At 30.3% G+C, this 25541-nt stretch overlaps 2 protein-coding genes and 1 long non-coding RNA gene across 5 annotated transcripts; 1 reads left to right on the forward strand and 2 right to left on the reverse strand.

Moving 5' to 3' along the window:
* Positions 1-106: 106 nt before the first annotated feature.
* On the reverse strand, positions 107-2046 carry Skpa (S-phase kinase associated protein 1 SKP1-related A). 3 transcript variants are annotated; one of them, XM_083087499.1, is made up of 3 exons: positions 1842-2046; positions 546-824; positions 107-416 (listed from the first exon to the last, which is right to left on the reverse strand). In XM_083087499.1, exons 2-3 carry the CDS (start codon positions 822-824, stop codon positions 207-209), a joined length of 489 nt encoding a protein of 162 aa, XP_082943625.1. In that variant the 5' UTR covers positions 1842-2046; the 3' UTR covers positions 107-206. The 3 variants fall into 3 exon arrangements, with proteins under 3 accessions (XP_082943625.1, XP_082943624.1, XP_082943623.1); XM_083087498.1 differs by having other exon boundaries at positions 1794-2045; XM_083087497.1 differs by lacking the exon at positions 1842-2046 and having other exon boundaries at positions 546-830.
* A 104-nt stretch (positions 2047-2150) lies between these two features.
* On the forward strand, positions 2151-25227 carry LOC145964555 (uncharacterized). Its single transcript, XM_083087500.1, has 5 exons — positions 2151-2323; positions 11239-11734; positions 23137-23216; positions 23297-23441; positions 24076-25227. Exons 2-5 carry the CDS (start codon positions 11726-11728, stop codon positions 24169-24171), a joined length of 330 nt encoding a protein of 109 aa, XP_082943626.1. The 5' UTR covers positions 2151-2323; positions 11239-11725; the 3' UTR covers positions 24172-25227.
* LOC145964556 (uncharacterized) lies at positions 23123-25398 on the reverse strand. Its single transcript, XR_014436506.1, has 6 exons — positions 25292-25398; positions 24984-25226; positions 24681-24893; positions 24263-24447; positions 24034-24198; positions 23123-23406 (listed from the first exon to the last, which is right to left on the reverse strand). It is a non-coding gene; the product is annotated as an uncharacterized LOC145964556 (long non-coding RNA).
* Positions 25399-25541: the final 143 nt, after the last annotated feature.

The raw sequence follows: 25541 nt of genomic DNA on the forward strand, positions 1-25541 counted from the left end.
TATTTTTAATGGAAAATAAATAATGGATCTAGTGATAGAATAGGAAGTGGTCACAATTTTAGTATTTTTACCACAATTAGTCGACTATTTTTTTTTTAAATCTTACTCTCACTGGAGAAAAATTTATTAAAACAACAGAGTTACTAAATTCTAAAGTTCAGTAATGCAATGACCAATTGTTCAACATTCAGAGATATTTTTCCATTTTATTTCTCTTCACACCATTCGTTCTCCTTGCGCACCTGCTCTTCCTCCGAAGCAGTGAAATCATTCTTGATATTGAATGTTTTACGTATCTCCTCAGGTGTTTTGCCTTTGATCATATTAGCGACGGTTTTGCATGTGACATCTAACAGACCCTTGATATCGAGATAATTAGCTGCCAGAATCAATTCAAAGAGAGTACCTTGATCAACCTATGAAACACATATTCATGTTTGAATCATTAAAGAAAATTTAACTCTTATCATAATGTGATTTCGTTACTAATATTATTACTTCTTAATAAGTCTAGACTTTGTTTAGATTCGCCAAATGATACTTACTTTCAGAAAATCAGCATCCCATGAACTGATGTCATCAGTACGCTTTTCTTTGTTCTCATCATCTTCTGGTGGTGGAGGGTCGTCCTTGTGATACGTAGCCCATTGTATAACCTTCCTGAGGATTGCGGAATTAACATTTGGTAACGGCACAACCTCTTCCTCATCTTCATCCATACCAAGATCCTCTAACATGGTTTTGATGGTGACCGAACATTTTGCGATCTCGACATCAACCTCGAACACCTCACCGTCAGAGCTCTGCAGCTTTATGTTAGGCATCTGCATATATGAAAACATGGGAATTATATTACTATATAAAACTAGGTAATATAAATCAAGCTGATTCATATTATCTTATCTTCTATGGTGTTTTTTCAAGATAGCATCCTAAGCATTTTAAGTAAAACTTCATATTTCCTTTCATGAAATAACTAATGATAATTTAAATAATTAAACAGAAAGTGTCATTTCAAGTTGAATGATAGTCTAAATTCTAGATGTATAAGAAAAAGAAAATAATAATCCCCAATTTATAGGATCTGTTTATCTAGATTTAATTGATTCTATTTTATTTTACAATATGAAGCACGTGATGAGAATAAAAAAAAAACACAAATAACCGATAAAGGATTTTTCTTATTATACATACAAAGCGATGTATATACACACATTTCGCTCCCTCTCTCTCCCTTAATCTAATATAACATAATCTACATAACAACATAATCATAAAATTCTAACCTAACATAATTTTACGACCAATAAAAGTATTTGATTGTGCACAATAACAGAATGTTTGCAAACTTGGAAAAAATTTACTTCTCATATATATCTCAAAATTTTTCTAAGTGGCAAAAAAAGAGGAAAACAAGTTTATGAAAAATTTAATTTCGAGATTTTTCAAAATTTTTCATAGTAACCAAAAGATAGATGCTGTACTAAAAGGCACATGGCACATTTTCAGAATATTCTGGAAAGCATTCAATTACTACGCAACAGCAAATAGAATTTTACTTGGTTATAATTGCAATTTAATCTTTTTGGGCGTTTATTTATACATTGTTGTTCAACTCAATCGTACGTGTACCATGTTAATTTATGTATGCGTGTATGCTATTTTTATTCTTTACGTTATCTCGTTCTATTGTTCATACTACAAATAGTCGCACAAAGAGCTTTTTTTCGATACGGACGAACTATTATCGGTCGCCTGGATTATTTAAATTAATTAGAAAATGTGATAATTACCTTTTTAATGGCAAAATAGAAATCGTCGATTCAAGCGTCGCTCTTTACCTTGTAGACTCTCGCTCTTTTCTTTCGACTCTCCACGTTCTTGCTGCTCGCCTTGAATGATCCTCCTGCTCTTACTCTTCGACAACTATCTCCACTCGGCACCTAATTCAAAATGATAGTCAGCTACCTACGTGCTATGTGTTGTCCTCCGAATTTTGTCTATTCGTTGAGAACAAGAAGAGAAAGCAAAGGGTGAGGGAGAGGGAGAGGGAGAGTCTTTTGAGAGTTTCGATGCGTCACCTGGAACTTTCAGTTCGAACTTTCTAATCAATTTACTGTTCGACAGAGTCGGTAGGATCACTGTTTCGAGGTATATTCGTGCTGCATCAAGAGAACGATCGATTGGGGATGATGACAGATGGTGCCACAAGGCAGTTTTTTTGTTGCAAAATTCAAGCAGTGCAGCATCGACATGATCATAATGGAAGCTTCACGAAGAGGATTTTGTGTGTTATGTACTCAAGAATATAATGTAGCAAAAGGTATGATTATAAAGTATGATATTCACTGTTTTTTAGTAAAACATTTACTATCATAGAAAATTTTTTTCAATTTTCTATTATGTAAAATTTTTATATATTTTATTTTATATTATAATTTTTATATAAATTTTTCTCTTTTTCCGTTTCTTCTATTATTTCATATTTTATCAAGAAAATTAGTTTTATTACAATATTATGGAATATTCATGTAATGTTCATGAAACGAAGAGACATGTATATATGTGTATAAAATGATTTTTGTATCAAAGAGCTAAACTAAACATAAAATGGCTGTTTTGTATGCGTTCAGTATCTCGTAGATAGGCAGCCGTATTTTGGTCGCGTATTCTGTTTTTAAAAGGGCGCTCAACAAGTTTCCCGTGATTTCCGAAGGTTCGCAAAGACAAATTGTTTATCCAGTCAAAAAGATAAATAACACATATGTTAAAACCAATGCCACGTTTGTTGTTTGTTATTGTTATACAGCTTTCAAAGTATTAAACGAGCCGAGTAAGTTGAACCACACTCGTATTTACAATCTCTTTCTTGGGACGATATATCTGATTACGCGATTGGTTGTTGACAAAAATTTCGCGTCGAAGAAAGCGCAAATAGAATTAAATTAAAACTAAATCAATCGCATAAAAGTTAGTAAATTAAAGCACAAGTTTTATTCCTCGGCTTCCCTAAAGAGGATGAATGATATGTAGTAAGATTAGAGATGTAAATGGGGATTTATCGGAATCGGAGAAATTTATTAAATGAATTTTTAATTATGTAACATGAATCGCAGGAAACTTGCATTTACTGATGTACGTGGAAATCCAATATTTTTCTCCTCCTTTCAATTTTAATTTTCAACCTAATACTTTTGATACTTTAAGCAGTCAAATACACCTCTTTTAAAATTATTTAACTTATAATTTTGTCAAAATCTCCTTTTTTAAATTTTTAAGTGGGGAACTCTTCGTTTATTACTTATTTAAGATAAATAATAAAGAGAACTCAATTTCTATAAATTAAATCTATTAAAATTCTTTAGAATTTATAAACATGAGAAAACTGAAATTGAAAATAGGAGTAAATCTTGATTCGCGGATAGTGCGCCGCAGAGATGATCATACTAGAAATGATATTATTTTAGTAAAGGATCAGCCTGACATATATATAACAGTCCCCGATCTCATATTCTTAAGAAAGCGTGGAACATGTAAATAAAGAAAAATTATTTTAGGCATTTGACAGAAGAAACTAAAATACATAATTATAGTTTACTCTGATAATATTCTTTGATAATATTTATTTTCTACATTCTTCGAAATTGCTTTAATTAAAAATTGTAACATGAACCAATATTATACATTTTTCAAGCAAAACCAATCAAGACCAATTTTTTGTTTCTCGGGTAAGTCACTGTCCTTTGTCGCGCTCGCGATCGCATTGTAATAATGTTTTTCGATCCCCCTTCCTTGGTAAATAGATAATGGAGCCGAGAAAGTATCAAACGTGACAGCGCGATTTTTAGAGGCCGTAGAATTACGCACAAACTCGACTCCAGGAATCTATAAAGTTCACGATGGCGGGCGCCAGCACCCACGCGAAAACACACATATACACGCGTGTAGCTAAGTTTGCGAATGCGGATAGATTAACCCTCCGGTCCCGCTCTATTAAAAAAGAAAAAAAAAGGTTTCTCTCTTCTCAATCTTAACTTTTGTTCGACTAATAGAAATAAGAAGAACACTGAGAAAGGAAAATTCTTTGTGTTGGACATGACGATACAGATTCGTTTCAAGATTGCAAAAAATGTAGAATAAAAGCGAAAATTAATGAAATGGACGAAGCAAACGTGAATGAGATATGGATAAATAATTACAAAAAAGTTTTCCTCAACAATCACTTTGATGTTTACATATACTAATGGATAGAATCCTTATAATCGCACTTTAAATATATTGCGAACTTCTAGTTTTTGAGATATATCATTTCAAAAAATGTGTGTTCTATTTTTTAAAGTTAAAAAATGACATTTTAAATTATTCATTATAATATATATGAAAATCAAAGTGATCACTGAGATATCACTTTTACACAATATTTATCAAAATACGTTATATATATAGGAATTTTTTCAGTTTCTTTGTAGAAAAATTTATTAATCTTTACGAAATTAACTCGATGAATTATCATGTGAATAAACTATTCGAATACTTATTTAATGACTGCTGACTGAATTTACTTAATGAGTTCTGATTAATTATCGTGAATTGGTTTATAATATAAGGCATAAATTTCATCTGTCACTCGTCTTCAATGAGTCTTTTATTTTACATTAATATATCTCTTGTTTTACACGATTTTTTATTTTCGGAAAGATTTTTTGATTCCGAAAAAAGTGAAAAATGCAACTAATGAAGAGATTGATAAGAAAGAAATCGATAGAAAATTAAAAGTTTTTAACTCCTTCGTCAAAGTGTGTTAAAAATGTGGGTAAACTGTTTCGCAAATTTATAAAATAATGCTGCATATTCTAGTTTTCGAAGATATTACATAAGAATCTGTTATATGTTAAATTGGTATAGTAATTTTTCAAATACAATTTCGTCCATAACGTTAGATGTCATTTATACTAATATAGCTCATGCCCAACAAGTCATCAAAACACTGACGTAGTACGGCTATTAAATACTAAGGGACAATTGAGACGATTCAAGAGAACTAACGACCTACCGACTTGTTCCAATAAAGAACCAAAGAATATAAAATATACATGTCATGCTAAGTGAATATGAATTAAGAATAGTGCATGTTTATCGCAGAGATGACAAGCATACTGAATCTCGTACACCTTCAAAGGAAAATCATAAAACGGTCATGCATGACTGGCTTGATTGTAGCATGCCTGCTGGCATACTTAAAAAAAAAAAAAATTTACACTAAAAGGATTAAAAACAAAGAGAAGCTCACTCGATCAACTCAGAATTCGTGTTACGCGAATTCGTGGAATTACAAAAATCTCAGTTGACAATGATAAGTTAGATTGCAGAGGACAAATTGAACTAAAAATACGCGATGTGTATTATCATTGTTTGATTAGCAACTACATAGATAATTGCGTAAACGTTTTAAATTGGCTGCTAGATCTCGAGAAAGAGTGACTTTTGCGGAAAGCATTATAGTATTAATATTACATAACGCGTAACATGAATCTCTCTTGTTTAATTATCAATTAAAGAAGCTGTGAAGATTTGAGAAATGTCGCGATTCGCACGTCATATAGATTATCGATGGTTATATATTTATTGATCATCGAGCTTTTTAGATTGATTCATTAATTCTGTCATTGTATGTACACTGCGATTATTTTTATTTGAAACAATGAAGTTTCGATTTTCTCGTGGGAGGAACTTTTAGTAAAAAAAATTGCATATCGCGTTTGACGCGATTTTCAGGAGGAATTAAAATTAATATTTTAAAAAATTTTTAAATACATTATATCAATTTGAAAGAAATAAGTAAATGAGCATATACAGCTTTAATTAATGACTTTAATTAAGCGTTAAATGTTTCTTTTTATATCCAAATTAAGTTAATATATTTTTTTTAATTATTTAAGAATAAATATGTCATTCGCGTTACTCATTTAAACGAACGAAATTTTCGAATAAAATTATACGAATAAAAATATGTGTACATCTAAATTCTAAATAGAGATTTAAATATCTTTTTTTCATTGTAATTTTATATCAGACATCATTTAGTCGATTTTCAATAATATTTACCACAAGATATAAGTAGACAAGATTTAAGCATTAAGTCAAACAATCTTTAATATCAAGAAAAAGATTTATTTTTGGGATTGGTGCGAATAACATCAGCAATATGTTGGAGCCATGCGACTAATTAAATCTTTTAAAAGCGTTTTGAAGGCTTCGAGGCTCCTTCTTTTGTGGAAAAGTAATATTCATTTTGCGTCTTTCGTTGAGCGATGTCTCAATTTTCTTCGCAAACAATAAATCATGGCGACGAACAGCATCTTTTGATAACTGTACGTGTCCAAAAAAATCTAATGCAGGAATTTAGCATAGAAATTATAAAGTAGACATGTAAGTTTTGTAATTTCTATTAAATGGAAGGAAAGAGAGAAAAAGATAAACAAGTTAATTTCTCTTGAAGAGAATTCTTCGTGCATCAAGCGTATATCTATATGAAAGATATTTGCGAAAGTTTGGAAACAAAAAATCATGCGATATTTCCCGAATGCACTTATCTATCGACATTTCGAAACAATCTTATTATTGCGTTCTAATAATATCGAATCGAAATTGTGCTACTATTTTCAACTTCAATTTTCTCAAGTTTCTCACAGATTCTAGAAGATTTCGAAAGGTTTAATTTATACAGGATAATTTATTAAATGCACAGCAATATTTTAGAAAGTAAATGTACACATTAAACAAAAAAATGTTATTTGAATATATCACATGTATCATGGTTTTTGAGTTATGACAGATTAAAGAGAATGCTCAAAATGTGATTTGTGTTTCAACTTATGTTATAGTACTTTATATAATATTTAGTCCCTTAACTAATTGGAAAACATATCAAACATTGTTCGAATTATTTCGAATCCATATCTTTTCTTGCAAATGAACTTTATTAATTTATATAATATATACAATAGATTTTTTAAATGATCGCTAAAATAAAAGTCTAATAGGATTACATCAGTAGATTACGGCCATGCTATTCATTTCGCTTTATTCATTAATCTAAAGAGAGTAGGATTGCAACAAATGAGTATCCTCAGGCATTTTCTTTAATCCTTTATGACTCAGAAATTATGACCTATGTTCAAATAACATTTCTTACCCGTTTAGTGTGTACATTCACTCCCTGAAGTATTGCCGCACATTTATGAATCACCTCGCATAAAAATTAAATTTTTACTTTGTATCTCAAATAACAAAGTAAACTCTTTGTTTACTGTCTTCTTAGACATTTAAAACAGGAGATCAATAAAACTATACGTTAACAAGTCTTTAAAAAGTTTGATTTGACTGCTTAAAGTGTCAAAGTTGACGTTAAATTGAAAATTAAGAAAATAGGTGTAAAATTTTAACTTGGTGAAATTTATAGGAAAATAAAATATGATAAAACATTGATAAAAATAATCGAGTGTACAAAAGATATCCATTTATTTTACGTAAAAAAGATATACAATTTAATTTAAACTAGTTATTTCCATTTGCATTTATAAAATAGAGAAAAGTTATTAAAAGAATTTACCAAAAAATTGATCAAGAATTTAATAAAAAATTTTAAAAAATGAAGAATTAAAATAAATTTATAATTTATATAATAATTCTTTACAATATATAATACTTTAAATATACGATTTAATTTTACAGTTACATCAACGGTGTACATTTATGAAACGATCTATCTCAAAATGCAATTAGTTTGACGTGCATACGATAAAAATAAGCTGAACGTGGCCGAGTAATATTGTAAAGTGCTAGAATTTCTCTTTGAATGCAAGCTTTCTCAATAATTATGATAAAAATTGTTCAAACGATATTTCAGTAATCAGATCGCAAGCGTTAATTTCTAAAATGCCTGCCGGCGATTGTAGCAAATCGAGAAAAGGATATAAATGCTTTGAGAAGTTGTATTCATCATTATAAAGATAAACGTGTCTATGTAACGATCTCAATATGATGAATACTGAATTATACAAGCTTTCGACATTAGGAACGAAGGCGCCGCAAAGTCTATCTCCCATCTCCGGTTGTCGTGGAGGTTGTCGTGGACACAATTCACTATCGGTATTCGATCTGTATCTATATTAATTCGTAATAATAAGATATTAAAAAACGAGAAATAATAGCATAAAATTTAAAGGATAAAAATGGATTAATAATTGCATTTATTTATGCAACGTAATTAATTAAGTTAGCTTGTTGATAACTAAATTAACTTTCCAAACCAAGATTTTTGTCCTACTTTTCATCTCAGTTTTTAATCTTACATTTACTTTGATATTTTAAAAAGGCAGATTATCCTTTTTAAAACTATATAATTTTAAAAGCTCTTTTTTAAATCTCTAACAATAAGTGGAAAACTGTTCGTTTATTATCTGTTTGAGGCACAAAGTATAAGAATTTAATTTCTGTATTAAACTTTTCTAAAAATTATAAATTCATGTGAGAAAACTTAAAATTGAAAATTTGAGTTTTTACTGTATCAGTTAATAATTATATTAAACATTTATAATGAGGATATTGTAAAATATTTCCCATTATTTTTCTTAGTAATACTTTTTTTATAAAATAAATATAATGTATTATATTTTTTATAAATATACATAATATATTATATAATTATTAAAAATATATGTATATATGATATATGTATATATGATATATGTGTTGAATTAATTAAAATATACCGCGATTTTAGAATATTAACGTGCGGATATTGTGTGTGTGTATGTGTTGAAAACATGTAATTTAAAATTATTCTACTCATCAAAGAAAAACTTCAATAATAGAAGAAGCGATAAAAGTTTGGATAGGAATATTTTGACAATCTGACCTACAATCAATATCGTTTTTATGCTTCATTTTATCTTATCTTTTTTGACAACATAATGTCTTTATAAAAGGTATATCCAAAATATTCCAGAACTTCCGGTAAATATAACTTATATATATAACGCGTGTTTTTCCAGAATTGCATTGTCCTTCGAGTAGTTTCGCACGTTCATGCATCCTACATACCACTTGTCAGAATATACATTTATCTATACTATTTCTTATTCCGATACGAAACAATGTATATAGACAAACTGTGAAATAAATCGATTTTGCATTGACACTTACCAAGTTTCGTATGCTCTTTTTAATACGAGCATCGCGAATTAATCGATCCTCGCGATTGAACGAACTTTTCAAACGTATCAAACTTTCGAGGCCATTATGATTCTTTTCGAGGGCAGCCAAGAATAATCAAAACATTATTATCGAGAGATTACAATTCATTGTTGAAATTTCCGAATATTCTTATTTCACTAGGATGAAGACACGTTTTCACAATAGAAAATTTTCATGAAATTCTAAGCTCTTAAAATATCAATGATAAAAATGGTAAAAATTAAAGAAGAAGCGAGCACGCTTTTCCTTTGGATTTCTCGCATACATTGTGAAATCAACGTTTACTTGTATATATACATGCGTATAAATCTTACAAGCAATGGTGAAAAATTTTCTGAAGAATTGTGATAAGAATCACCTTTGATACTTCAGCCGATCAATATCTCGGGGTATATTGTTGCTACATGCGTAGGAGTATATCATTCGTAGTATTTTTAGTTAATTACATTAACGTATTATGATGCGTGTAGCTTTCGTACATGAAATGTACAGTTTCTTAAATAGATCGATCTTAAATAGATCGATATTGATCTTGTCTTCAATGATGCTTGTCCTCAATTTCATATTTACATCTTGGCATTAGTACGAGATCAGTTTGATTCCGATAAACAAGAGATATCGTTTATTTTGAAATTAAATTGAATGGAATGGAATTGAAAATAATTACATTTTCTAATATTTTCTCTTTCGAGAATAGAGAAAATAAATAAACATAAAGTTATAAAGATGTTATGTATAGAAAAGAAGTATAAAATAAAAATTATGTAAAAGAAGTGATTCTAAAGAAATCTTTTAAAAATCCACGTTTTTTCCTATTATTTATAAAATATATACATTTTAGTTCTTTTTACTTTATAAAATATTAAAAATATTTATATTTTATAAAGTAACATTAAAAGGATATAAAGAATTAAAATTTTATAGTAGTAAAAAATAACTTAACAGCAAAAGTATTTCTATTAAAAGTTTTTTGAGTATATGAAGGATATACACATGGAGTGTTCGGCAATAATCATATCATGTCTCGTGTGCACATAAAGCGAATTAAACCAAGTAGTAGTGCACGATTTTCGCAATAATTAACAAGAAATTAATTTAAAAATAATTGGTCGATCCCACGAATATAAGCACATGGCGAGAGAGACATCCTACTGTTATACGGTTGCTAAGCGCGATACATAATTAAATGCTTAATCCCAATGCTTCATCATATGCCTAACAACTGCGTAATAATGAGCTATCTTTTCTCCTCGTGCATTTATATTCGTGCGGCGATTTTTAAAATTAATTTACTAATTATTGCGAAAATCGCGCAAAACTAAAAAACTTTCCTTCCGATTTAACCCGTCCTATTTGCAAAAAGAAGTGATACGGTTATTACTGAACATTTTATATAAATTTTTAAATATTAAAAATTTATAAATATTTACAAACGAAGGGAAAAAAGTTGTAGAGAGACAAGAGATTTTTTGAAATGAGATAAAATAGTTTCTTTTACTTTATATTAAAGGACTTAAAATTATGAATGACTTAAAATTATGAATGAAATCATTGCTATTTTTAGCCGTATTTTCAACACATTCTAATCGTAAGAATCGAAAATGTCAAAGTCACAAAAGTGCAATGTATATGTTACTTTTCTCGAAAATAAATTACGTAATAACAATAAATTATAAAAATCTAGTGCACTTAAGTTTTCGATAGATAATCGCGGATCTGAACAAACAAATATCGCAAAAATATATATACCGTCGCTTATAATACGAAGAATGCATGATGAAAATTGTCTTGTATCCTATGAGATTATTATTTACGAGCAGTTTGCACCAAAGTACCTCCGCCTTCGCAACTGCAACAGTCTCATCTCTATTTCTTGGCCGCAACTTTTCATTCAGTTTCGTACGAACAAAATTCATCCCCTCTTTTCTTCTTCTCTCTCTCTCTTTCTCTCTTTCTCTCTCTCATATTTTCTGGGTGGAGATTGCGGTGGACGATGACGTAATAAGGATACGAGGCTAGGATACGCACTCTCTGACGAGTAGAGGAGGAACGCGTTCATCCACCGGCGACGGTGGTGGTGGATGCGTGGCGCCCACCAGAGAGAGCCGATCCGTTCTTGCTTTTGCACAACGAACGAAGAACGAAGAGGGGTAGAGGGGACAAGGGGATGAGAGAGCGGTATAAATGTAGCCCGCGCAAGTTCCACCAATCATTCGCCCTCTGACCTCGAAACTCTTGAAGCTCTTTCGCCTCTCTTCAACTATTTGGCGGCACCCGAAAAACGTACCCTGCTGTCAGTCGTACGTACGCCACCACCACTTTGAGCACCGTCCCTCGTGACGCGACTCGCGCCTCGTAAAGAAGAGGAAGAAGCGGTACCAAACGACAGAACAGACGCGGGACCAAGTGCTATCAAGTGGTTACACAACGAGGGACAAGTAAAACGAAAAGTTCCCTCATCAACAAGATGACGATCGTGAGTATCATTCACTTTTCTTCATCTATTTTGTCTTATATCTTTATTTTTCACACATTTCTTTCTTTCTCAACAATGTGAATCACGAGTGAATACACAGTTTGCAAACTTGCATTAAGATTTGAGATCTGAGATCAGGATTTGAGGTTTATGTCTTGCGAAAATTTTTAGCACGTTATCGTCCATTGCGAATGCAGTTATTATTTTTATTTTTTTTTTTGTTAATAGTAAAGAATAATTTATAAAATGTGAAATTGAGGAAATCACAGAAAATATATCTCACATCTCTCGGAAACGAAAAAGGAAAGATTTTAATGCAATGTTTGTTATTTAAAAAACAGGATATGAAAGGATGATTTATTTATATATCTGCATATTCCAAAAATCCCCAATGTATTTTTTAAAGTATCGCAATTAATAACTATTCCATTCGCGCATTAATTGTAATCTTTGATCGCTTGAATGGTAACTATTATAGCTGTTATTATAACAAGATATAAAAACGTAAAAAAGAAATACATGTAATAATAAAAAAAAATATTAACAAATTTTGCACACGTGTGACGTAAAAATAATTAGCAGTGAATTAATGAAAACAATCGCGAGAATAACAATCAACAATCAAATGCAGCAAAAACATTAGATTTTTATAGCGCGACATGTTTATAAAAAATTAATCAATTCTCATTTTATAGCGCTATATGTTTATGAAAAATTAATCGATTCTCATTTTATAGCGCTACATGTTTATGAAAAATTAATCGGTCGCATTAAACTGGACGTAAATTATACGTTTGTTCGCGCGTTTTAATTCTTTCGTTCACCAGTTTTAGTTTTTACATCCGGAAGAGTGTAATCAAAACCGGAGGCGGGAAAGTGCTTTCCTCATTTTCCGCTGATGCACCGCTACAATCGTGTACAACAGCAACATATATACGTTCTCATGAAATTTTCGAATTACCGTTCTCCGAAAGTCCAATCTGATGTTGACGAGTAAATCGATTGGTGCTCCGAATTACTTTTGCGAGAGAAAATATTTCTCGTAGATAAAATTGTTTTCGCTTTTCAAACTCGAGTAAATTTCTTGTAATGACGTATTATTTGTTTGAATATTTATTAACGTAATGGAGAATATGATATGTTGAAATGTTTTTCCATTGTGCACTTTTAACACTTGTTAGACTTGTTAGACGTCCATAAATCATCAAAATATGTTGTGATAGAAAAACATTTTTACATGTATCATCTTTTCAAATTAAATGCATTTTCGACTTATTTCGGTTTAAATATTTCTTTACGTTGCATACATTTGTAACCCGAAAGAGAGGTATGGACATTAAAATTTTATCACAAAACTCTTGATACCTTTTTTGAGAATTGTATTACGTCAAAGGGAGAACTTGACATGAAATAGATGTTGATTGGGCGAGACTCTGACAATATACGTCAACTGCGTTCGCAGAAACAGTTTTTCGAATAGGCTACGCGCTTGATGTCATCGTTACTCTAGCAATGCGTCCCGTGATATCCGAAATGTCACATTCGATGGACCGTCGCAAATCTGTTAAAACTCGGTTAAAAACTATGTATCATCGGTCAATATACATAGTAAAAGAAAGAAAATGAAAAGTATTATTTGTAATTGTAGTTGAGAAATTTTTGAAAAATATGTAACAAAAATGTGTGTCTACAGAGTGTTTCATAATATGTGAGACCCATTTCAGGAATGCATTTAGCACTTAAAAACAATAAAAAAGCTTACACATATATCTCTATATCCGATTTGATCTTGTTTTCGATATATCTACATATATATTATAGCAAGTTTTATATTTTACCGTTCTCGATCTGCTTATTTTCACAAAAAGTGCTCAAAATGATCCTTTTAAATATTTTAAATGATCCCTGTAAATGGTTTAACATTGTTAGCACTAATCTTCTAATTCACTCGAATTTTTTAAGTGTTCTTTGTACTGCTGGAAGTTTACTTTTCAAGTATTTTTTGTACTTGTTCAATTCCCTGGCGAAGTATTTCAATATTGTCAAATTGGAAACTGCTGAAACCTTGTTCAATTCTCTGGCGAAATATTTCAATATTGTCAATGAACTATAGATAATAGGTTATATATATAAATTGTTTTACATAACACTATTATATATCATTTTCTAAAAAACTGTTAGCCAGATATTTTTTTTTAAATTTCATCAGAAAGCTTCTTTATACTAAACTTCTAAAGAGCTTCTTTATACTTGTATAAACAAAATTTTAAACCTATCATAAGGGAGACAAAAGAACAGCAATTATAAAATTTAATTAAATGGGGCAATGATTAAATTCTTATACACTTTTTAAAATCTTATTAATTTCTTTTACTGTGTGTGTGTATAAAAGCATTTTTAATAATAACGCATACATTGACAATTATATAGATTTGAAGTATAAGTATAAACGCGATATTTATTTTATTATTACATAACTAAATGTTTAGAAATTAACAGAAATTATTTTAAACATTTATTGAAATAAATAAATTAATTGCATTTATAATACGATAATTTTTGGGTAAAACAAAATTACTGCAAGTGTTACTTTAAATCTTCTTTATTATATGTCGATGCTGTTAATTGTCGTTATTATTAATGCTATTAATAATGCTTTTAATAAAGAAATATACAAATTTTATTAATAAGTTCTTCAAGAACGTGTAAGAATTTAAATGCTGCATTAAAGTGTTATATAACATATAGTGAAGTGAATGAACATATGCATATATACAAGTATATTAGAAATTTACATCATATATTATATTAAATTAATAATTGAAAAGTAATTCATCTCTAATGGTGAAATTCGAGAAAGAAATCGATTTTGAATATTTATTCATTAAATTAGTCATTTATTCATAATGTTGTGTAAGAGACAATCATTAATTTTCGAACATTTTGCAACAGATCCAATGTATTTATCGCAAAATCTCCGACTTTTCGTTTATATTTCTTGGCCGCTTTAGAATATCAGAATGACGCGAGTTAGTTTTGCAAGTTAATATCGCGTGTGTATATATTCCCGACCGGAACGAACCATATCAAAGGGCAAATGTAACCGTTGCGGAGATGCTGGAGACATTATGTCTAGTCCGAGTAGTCGCCAGAGAGTGCATAAAGTTTCTTTACTCGCTGCCAGTTAGCGGACATGTATATGTATACACAGCGACCGTGAACGGGACATTTTACGAGAAGTGCTTTCGTTATTTTCTCTCGATAATATATTAAGTATTCTTTTACGAGAATAACTCTTCGGATTCATCAATCTTCTTTAATCGTAAAATATTTCCTCCGCGATACATTAGTGGTCGAAATTATATCCCGATTATATTATTATAGATACCAGCACGATAAAAGGCACGATAGATAATACAATAAATGAATCTGATCTTACGTGATCTTATTTCACGTGATGTAATACTACTCAATGTTTTATCTTGGCCATGAAAAAACAGAGAAATCTTAAGAGATGTTACTTAAGAAAATACAATGATAATTCGACTGACCGACTTTTAAGGGGAAAACAATCTCGGATCGAAGCGATATAAGAGGCCACCAGCCAAAGAAATCGTCTTCTCTCGAAATAGTCTTATCACGTCGCCTGTATAAAGCTCGATAATAATCCGCGGGATTACGATGAAAATGATCCCGTCGACAATAGATTCGCGCGAATAACTCTTTATCGCCACCCGCACTCGATAATTAATGAATTAGGGATTGCGAGAGATAAAAAACTCTGCTTGCGCGACTCTGATCGCGTCATCGAGGTAACGAGAAAAATGAATCGACGGATGGGAAGATCGGCAACGATCGAAGATACAGCGGAAGCGACCAGAAGCGTAGGAGGAGGTGATGCTTTTTGTATGCCACCAGACAAAGAGACGCCACGATGTCCCATATCCGAGACGAGCGTCAATTCCTCCTCGCTGCCCTCCTTCACCCCTACCGTGGGGTATTTCGCACCCTGTCGCTCATCTTGTCTTGCTTCTCCGCATGCCTTATTCCCTTTTATTCTTTATTCTCTTTGGATTTCGCTCTCTTTTTTCCCCTTTCTTCCGTTATATGCTGTCTGTTCTTGTTTCGCCTCGTTTCCCTCGATGGCGCCTTCACGCGCTCGAAATCGTGTACCATTAACTCACCAATGAAATCGAGCAAACGAGCGAATCTATCGCGCGATTACGCGGATGAATCGAGTCGCGATCGTTTATCAGCGTTGAAAGAAAGTCAATGTCTTACTTCCTCCAAGAGGTAGCTTTGAACGTTGCGAAAACTTCACGAATTATGAACGCAAAAACATGCGTGGGCATGGAACGATTTTATCGCGTTGACTCTTTCCTCTCTTCCCCTTACATGCATCAGAATGCAAAATGCTAGATGAATCGTACACATTCTTTGACAAAGATAGAGTTATGCAAATGCAGATCCTGTTTTCTTTTCTCTTCTTTTCCTGTTCTCCATTTTCTCAAATATCAAAGATATAAAGCTAGATTCAGGATATAGTTGATTGAATTTTCGATATTTTAAAGTAAATATGTAGGTTGTGGGGAAAGAATCTTAGACATCGATTCTTTGTAGCCAATTTTCGGTTAAACAAAATGTCAACAGAAATCATCATTTGTCGTGATTTTTCAATCCTTTGCATGAAATTTTCTGAAGGGAAAAGAATATATCGAATTCAATCTTTCTTTCTTTTGTTCTTTATTTTCCTTCACATTTTTATCTCCAGCATAAAATTGGCTTTAAATTTGTCAAAGAATCTTTTTCTAAAAATCCTTTTCAGTGGAGACACTTTGTATTATATAGTAATTTTATCTCTCTCTTTCTCTCTGTCTCTCCCTCTTTGTCTACATATATATATTAGAAAATTATATTTTATATTATGTATATTATTATAAAAATATATGTTATATTTATCACATAAAAATATATATATACATATTTTTTATTTTTTTATGATAATATAATCATCATTCGCGTAACGTAATTTACATAGACAGATTATAAACACATCGTATACAGTGCAATTGTTACAAGAACAATTACATCATGCGGGAAGTACTAATCCGTTATCGTTTGGAATACGTCACGAGCAAATGTCTACGAAACGATTAAATTCACTTAAGGAAGGAAATGTTATTTTCACAGACGAAATACACGAAGAGAAATTATTTCTCTTGAACTGGGAGAAAGAGAAAGAGAGAGAAATAAACTGTTATTGCGAAGATGAGCATAATAGTCTCATAAATTATACCGAATTGCGACGAAATAATATCGAGTGATATAACGTGCATCGCAAAAAGAATGTAATTGATCTTATATACCGTAAAAAAGTGTCTTGATGTAACGTTATTGTAAAACGCGGCATTTAATATGCGGATAAGTCTCCCGTTCCCAAAATTGTATCTCATTTCCGCGTACATGACACTTCGCTTTACAAATCCACTTTTACGGATCGTTTGTACTCGACCATTAGCATACGCAAACAATGGATAATATTCCTCCGAAAACAAGTGCGATCCACCGACTTCGGCAAATTGATATTGCTCCGCAAAGAAACAATAAAAAGAGGGTGAACGAAAAAGTACCGCGTGAAAAAAAACGTCCTATGTATACATCTATTCGATAATGAAATCTACAGAAATGAATCTACAGAAAAATGCCCTAATAAAATATACATAATTGTCGAAATTAACAATTACAATTAACAGTTTACAACAATTATTTAGTGCAAATTTACTCGTAAATGAAAAATCAGCCAGTCGGATGTCAATGTATTTTGAGATATCATTGAACTATTAAAGATTGTTTCTTTTTTCCATATGCCGTAAAATATTAATAATAACATTATTGAATGCACGAAAAAGCAAAGCATACAAAGTATCAGAATTATTCCTTTTATGTCTATTGTATCTAATTATTATAATCTAAAAAAGTAGAGATAAAAATAATTATAAACAGTTTGCATATTAGATACAATATCAATCGAAATGAGAAACAATATAAAGAAAAGCAGCTGGCTGAAGGATGAGAAAGAAAAGCGGATTTCGAGATAGCGAATTAAAATATTCAGCTGCTATAAAGAAATATATAGAGAAATGCTTTGTGAGATTCATCATCATATGCTTCTTAAATTCATTATAAAAATATATACATTATTGTGTATGTATCTACAATTTGCTCGAGTTCTACATGTAAACTGTATTACAGCGTTTATGTAATATACCTGATCAGAGAGACCACCTTTTGGTGATATTTAATTAAATGACTACGCATTATATACTTAATTTATTGCTATTTAATTAAATGGACGAATATGTAAAGAACTGAATTAACATCACGCTTTTTTAGGTACTACTCATTACATGATTATCGCATACATTATTAATATCACGTTGGAAAATAAGGATAAAATGTTGTATTGTTATTATCATAATAATATAATCATCAGTCAATATCCCGTATTTGAGTCTTTTTGTATTGCTTATACATATACATATTTAATCAATTTTTATTTAATTAAAATATAATCAACATAATCAAATAAATTGATGATGATAAATCGTGAAAATATATAAAAGTTGATAATTAACGTTTATTTAAATTAAAGCGGAATTATTATATTTTTTTAAGGTAATAACAACGATATCGCAATCGGTTGACGTAAATATGTATTTTCATGTGCTGTTACCGCATGTAATTATATCGCAGAAGTTATTATTAGTTTACGATCGTATTTCAACCTATTCGATAATTATAATTATGGTTTTGGTCGAATATCGAAATATAAATTATTCCCCGACCAAAAAGATATCCATGTATCGTATGTTTGTTGTAATCTTTGATAAAAAACAAATGCCACACAAAATCCTACGCTACTTTTCGCAAGATTGTAAAATATCTCACAAATGAAGCAAACAAGCTTGCGGTATCAAATTTGTGATGTTTTTCAAAAATGAGAATATGTCCCGCAACTGGATTAACAAGGATGAGTGGTCAACGACTTGACATTGTGTCATACAAACGAAGAAGAATGCGAAGAAGAATGTTAACTTGATTAGGAACTTCATATGACGTTGTTTAACAATTAACACGGACCGAAATGTCGCGAATATCGTGATCATGTCTCGGGGTAGTTCGTATCTATCTTCGCGTTTACACACATGTACTTGTACGTTTCAATATACCCAGCGTTTCATATCATCCCTTGACAAGCATTATTTTCCAATTACGATGACAACACGTCTACGATACTTCGAATACAATAATTAGGTGATTCGTGTTGCTTTTCTGAATAATTCTAATGTATTGAGAATAAAATGTAGGTACATGAAATTAATCAATTCTAATTTATGTATTTTATAAATACTTATATGATTCAATCAATTATTTTATTCTTTTAAACGTTTTTCTAATATAAATGCTTCTTGCAAAACGTAATAATTGATTATTAAATTATTTTATAATTTTCATATGTCCCTCACAGTATTTTTAATAATAAAGTATATATTTTATATATAATTTTTATAATATGTTATTTATTATACATAATTATTATAATATTATAATATTATAATATTATATGTTATTTATTATACATAATTATTATAATATTATAATATTATATGTTATTTATTATACATAATTATTATAATATTATATAAATATATCTTTATAATTAATTTATTATGTATACGATTAATATACGATTTTCTTAGATGAAAGAATAGTTTTTGATATTTCAGGTATATCACGTAATCGACTCGATCGTTGAGTTACATAAACGCGATCAAACGCGCAGAAATCCATTTGCAGTATTTCCGCAATTACGATAGCCGCCAATTAAAATCAGCTGTGTGCGGCAATTATTGTCGATCTGCTTGGCCGCTAGCGCTGTCTATTCCAATTAGATGAGCTCTTTGATAAATTTTGTATTAATACATGACTCTCTTTCGAGTAGAGCAATATTTCTACATGTATCAGAATACGAAGAAAGCAATGAAAAACTTGTGTATCATTTTTAAACATATCACTCTATAAGAAAAATACTGAAATATACAAGAATGTAATAAATTTTTAAGCTTCATTTTAGGCTTCGTGGGGATCTTTTATGAGTTAAAAATATTTTTCGTATAATCTTCTCAGACCTTTCCATATTGTATTGCACAGTCTTCTTTGACTGTGTATCAAATCCTCTTTCGTCACAAAATAAATCATATTATACTTTTTTATATTACATGTCTTATGTTAATTAATTTTGATTTACAGGACAAATTTTTTATACGTATAATTTTATAAAATAATAATTATTTTCAAATATATATGTGTGCAAAATGTGTGTGTATAGTTTAAATACCCTGAGGTATGAAGTACATTGTTCGTTATGTCAAAATCATATAGTATATTCTCTATTAGGTACACAGCCGTAGGAAAGGTACCCGGAAGCAGTTTACATTAAGAATTATCTCGCTTATCAGGATATTGCTAAATCACTAGATTAGAACGAAATTTCTCATGCGATAACAATCGACTGAAAACTTTCAAATACGCCTCGTATTATATCTTATGCCTACGTAAAGATATATATAATGCTATTTATCGATTACAATTAATTTGCATATCGAGTGTATGAGAGTAATCCGTGTGTAAAAATTGTAATTTGATTATAAGGTCACCTTATTTATTAATTGATAGAGCAAGAAATTCAATTGTATATATTCAAATGCAATAACATTTTTTTTTCTTTTTCGCGTTTCCTATGATTCCTTATAATAGCATCTTTTATATAATTAATCCATATATTTTTATATAATAAAATATAATTGTTAGATCATCTTTTTTCACTGTTTCAATAAGTTTTCATGGAAAAAGAATAGCGTATATAAAATAGGAGCAAAAAATTTAAAAAATATTAGATGCAACATCCATTACTTTCATCTTTATATAGTCAAAGATTTATGCATTTTAACCCCCACAGTTTGAAACATTTTTAGCATTCTTCTGATTATTTATCTACAGTCTATGTTACACACTTGCATACGATTTCGAATGAATTTACAAACAGATTTGTTTAATAAAGTAACTTAGTAAAAGTAACATAGTAAATCTTTTCGATTCAAATAGAGCGTAACAAAATTATGAAACAGAATTATGAATTACGAATTATTTTTCGTGAATAAATGGTTTAAAACAGTGATGCAACATTTAGATAGTTTGACGATGATTTGATTAGAATTTATGTGCTCCTTACATTAAAAAGATGTAAATTATTCATCGTGCCGAAGAGCTATTATTTCTCTCTTTTTCAAATTACTTGGTGACAAAAAAAATATATTTTTGCAATAGAGTACGCATTTTTGTATAAATGTACGTCAATTCAAAGCTCGGAAGAAATGTTTGCGCTCGAGAAATTCCATTGTCAGATTCGGATAAGTTCACGAGAGGAAATTAATATGAGAGAGCCGTTCGCGCAAGATGCATTGGTTCACTGTATAAAAACCGAATATCGGGGAATAATATGAGACAGCGAGATTTTTGCGGCGAGATTTTTTTTTAGGAAAGAAGGATGAGGGGGAAATCTCATTCTCGTATTTTATTCCGTAAAAACGCTCTTAAGCCTCTTTACAACATGTGCGCTACGTGATCAGTGCGTTCAACTTCGCTCAATCATGTTGAAGATCCACAATAGCGTGGACTCGGGACCGATAGAAAATAGATGTATTAAAATAAATAAACGATAACTATCGCATAAAAGCTTCAAATGAACGTCTCTTCATGAGCAATACTTGGAAGAAAGACAATTTTTATCACATCGCGTCGCACCTAGAATCTCGATTTCTCTTTCCAAGTATCATTAGTCTGGTAGGTCTGTAATTCATCGAAAAATGTGAGAAGAGCAAAAATAGATGCGCGCGAAAGAAAAGAACAATGACTTTTTACAACATCGTATATCGCGAATATTATTCTTAAAATAGAAACAACTTTTTTAATATAACAAATAACAATAATGAAATATAATTTAATATATTTTTGTTCTAAATATATACGTAACATCTTTGACAGTTTTTAATGTAACAATCTGATTTGTTTAAAATTAAAAAAAATTAAAAAAATTTGTTTCCTCATAATCATAAATCAAATGCTCGAATCTTTAAAATTTTGATGTCTTACGAATTTTTATTTTTAAATTTCATTAGATTTTTCTAACACAGAGAAGGATTAAATTATTTTTTCTTTTTTATATAATTTCATATTTTTATATTAATATATATTCATATTAGGATAGAAATTTTTGTTACAAGAGAGATTCAAGAACTCTGTGTCTCTCTTTCTTCCCTTCTTTTTCTCTCTCTTTCTCTTTCTCTCCTTCTTTGTTATAAAAGAGGCTTAAAGTTATAATTGGTATAATTAGAAATCATTAAAAAATGGAACTATGGACTGAGATAGTTTCATCCACCAACTTTACAATTAAAATTCGTCCATTGTTCTGTTACATAAACGCGGATTAAAATCGCCCACGTTCGCACTATCGTCATATTAAGCGTATTGATATCGTTTGAATATGATATCGCATACAAATATTAGATGGTATTTATACCTCGCCATTATATTAGATAAACGAAACTCAAAATTAGACAGCTTTGTTCGTCATGTGGAACGCAAACGCGATATCCTTCGAAATTCACATACCGACCTTTCCCCTTTGTTTGTAAACGATCGTGAAAAATCATACGGAGACGCGGATAATACGCGAGTTTCCGCAAATTGGCCGACATGTATGAGGAGTTGCCGTCGTTTTTTCCCGCATCGGCAAATAAATAGCGACTGGAATATCGAGATCTTGCCGATCGTGGTACCAAATGAGATGACCTTTCGTTAGGACGAGTGCTATCCACGTTGGACGCTCGAGTAAAGATAAGAATATCGCCGCACATCTCGAAACATGAGGTCGCCAATATTTCATCACGATGTTCTTTTCGTGCACTTTTGATCCTTTTCACAACTTCCTTCGTACATTGACAGTGCGTCAATTTAATGTTAATTTTGATCTAGTTAAAATCGGCTTAGTCCTGATTGCTGCACTTTGCGTGGTAAGCTTATTAGGAGCACATTAATTAAAATTTCATCGACAACTTTGCGCAAATTCCTCTTTCGACTCTCTCGATTATCTTTACGTACTGACGCAGACATTCATCTCAATGGATAAGGATTAATAATGTAAAAATTATTAATAAACGAAAGAGAATTGAAGAGAAAGGGAGAAAGAACAACTTGAGAGTGAAATTGATTTTTTTTTACGAGTGTAACTTTTATATATAATTACGTGAAATTATATTAATCTCTTACTTTCCGCGTTTCAGACGTTTGTACAACGATGCATAATCATCTTCACCATTGTCGTGTGCTACTATCAGTCTTGGGTCAGCGCAGTGAACTGCGAGTAAGCTTTGCATTTTCATTTGTCTTTTTTTATGTTGCTGGGAAAATGGCATAGAATAAAATGGGATTGTGTTATTATAGGAGAAATCCGTATGAGCCTTCTTGTCGAGGTTCACAGATAAGGAAACGCTTGATACCATTGCCGATTATGCGTACTATAAACTGCGATGAGACTGATTGCAGCAAGCTTCCTAGGATGAAGTTTTTGATCGCAGTTCTCGATGACGTAAGTAAAAGCATTTAGTTATCGAGATATATCAAGTAATATAACGACCAGAACAGTTCTCAGGAAGTTTAATTTAATCGTTTCCCTGATTTAATTGATACATTTTGCTAATATTAGTCATGTTTTCAGTAAAAAATATAAAAATATAATTAAAAATATATTTATGCACGAAAGAGAAAGAAAATAAATATTTTATTTCAATTATTATTAAAACTGTAAATGATTAGATAAAAAAGTCGTGACACTTTAGAATTAGTTTTACCAAATTAAAAAATGGAAATTAAATAATTATTTAGTTATATAAATTTCTCACCTTTGTTCCTTTATTAAAAAAAATTAGTCCAATGATCCTCTTATTTATTTTATATCAATAATTCTATTTAATTTCCATTTTTTAATTTAGTAAAACTGATTCTAAAGTGTTACGACTTTTTCATCTAATCTTTTACAGTTTTAATAATAATTGAAATAAAATATTTATTTTATATGAATTCCAATCAATTCCAATCAATTAATAAGAAGAATAATAAATTAATGAATAAAATTTTTTGAATAAAAATTAAATTATTAAAATTTGGATTTTCATACATACTCAAGATCAATATAAACATAATGGATTTTTCATTTGTTTCAGAATTCCAGGGATGCCTATCCAGCTGAACCTTTGCCTCTTCATTCGAAGAAGAAGTTGGTGCGGGTTGATCCACAGGATGTATATATGGACTATTGACTCGGCAATCACGGAATTATGTCGACTCTGCAAAGAGATAACCGACCGATTGACTACTTTCCAAACAAATCACTTTCGTCTGTTTAATTACCTTTTATTACATTATCCGGCCTAATTACACCGTGTGTTTTTTCTCATTCTACTTCCCGATAGATCTTTTTGTCTCTTTATCCTCACCTTCTTGCAAATTTAACGAAACGAAAAAAAAAAATAAATGAAAATGTGCGCGTGCACGCATGTTGTTAGCACCTTGACTTCTGGATAATAAACACTTGACTAGCACAACGGAAAAAGAAAGGTCAATTTACTATCTCAATCTTGTAAAATCAACACGCACGAAACGATTACATCGAATGATTTTTAATCATCTTTCAGCATTCTGTTTTATATATTTTTAAATATTGTATATAATTTTAAATATAGAAATATTAACATTTTAGAATTTAAATATACATATATTGAACATTCTAATTTGTACAGAAATTAATTGCGAAAGTGTTTATATTTACTTCTCATTAATTTTTTATTCTTATAATATATTTTAGCTCGTCTTGTACACATCTATGGATAGTTTAGAAAAATGTTATTCCTCGAATTATTTGTATACCTTTCCGAGATTGTTGTTTTGCAAATATACAATCTCGCGTTAAAATAATCAATTTTTCTTGGATTCATATTACATGCTCATGCATAAGATCGTCACGCGATCGGCAAATCAAGTTCTTGTACATAAAGAAGAAAACGATGTAAAACAATTTATGTATGATGTTCGAGAATTTCGCCGACGTTTCAAATAAAATATATGTACATACTTGATATGAAAAAAAGACTCCTTACATATTATAATTATATTATATACTTTCAGCAACAACTAATCACGTGTATTAATCGTATCGTACAATAAACTTTAATTATGTCATCGATACGTTCATTGTTTTAGAGATTTTGGGAAAGTGAGGTCTGCGATATATATATCCCGTTGTTGTACATGTGTCATTATTATTTACATAAGTTATTGTATTATTCTTTTTTATTACTTTATTTCCACAACAAATCTGCAAATATTAAATGAATTAATTAAATAGAAAACCACTGTATGCAAGATTTTATGAGTTCTTACGAAGAGATCTCTGAAAAATTAAAAGTTGATTCTAAAATTACCGAAATAAAAAATTACTTTTTGCGAAATTTAGAATTTATTTGTATGAATTATGTCAAGATTTATCGATTTTAATTTTGTTTTTCTCGCCATTTCTGCTACTCATGAACCACTTGATATCATGGATGGAAACGTATAACAAAATTATAATCCAAGATGGACGCGCGATTGCCTCAAACTTTGTGTTTCGCACGCGAGATGTCACGTAAGA

Source organism: Camponotus vicinus, unplaced genomic scaffold, assembly GCF_025532165.1.
Source record: "Camponotus vicinus isolate PSW18456_S1 unplaced genomic scaffold, iyCamVici1.0 SCAF_13, whole genome shotgun sequence".
In the NCBI taxonomy this organism is placed as follows: domain Eukaryota; kingdom Metazoa; phylum Arthropoda; class Insecta; order Hymenoptera; family Formicidae; genus Camponotus; species Camponotus vicinus.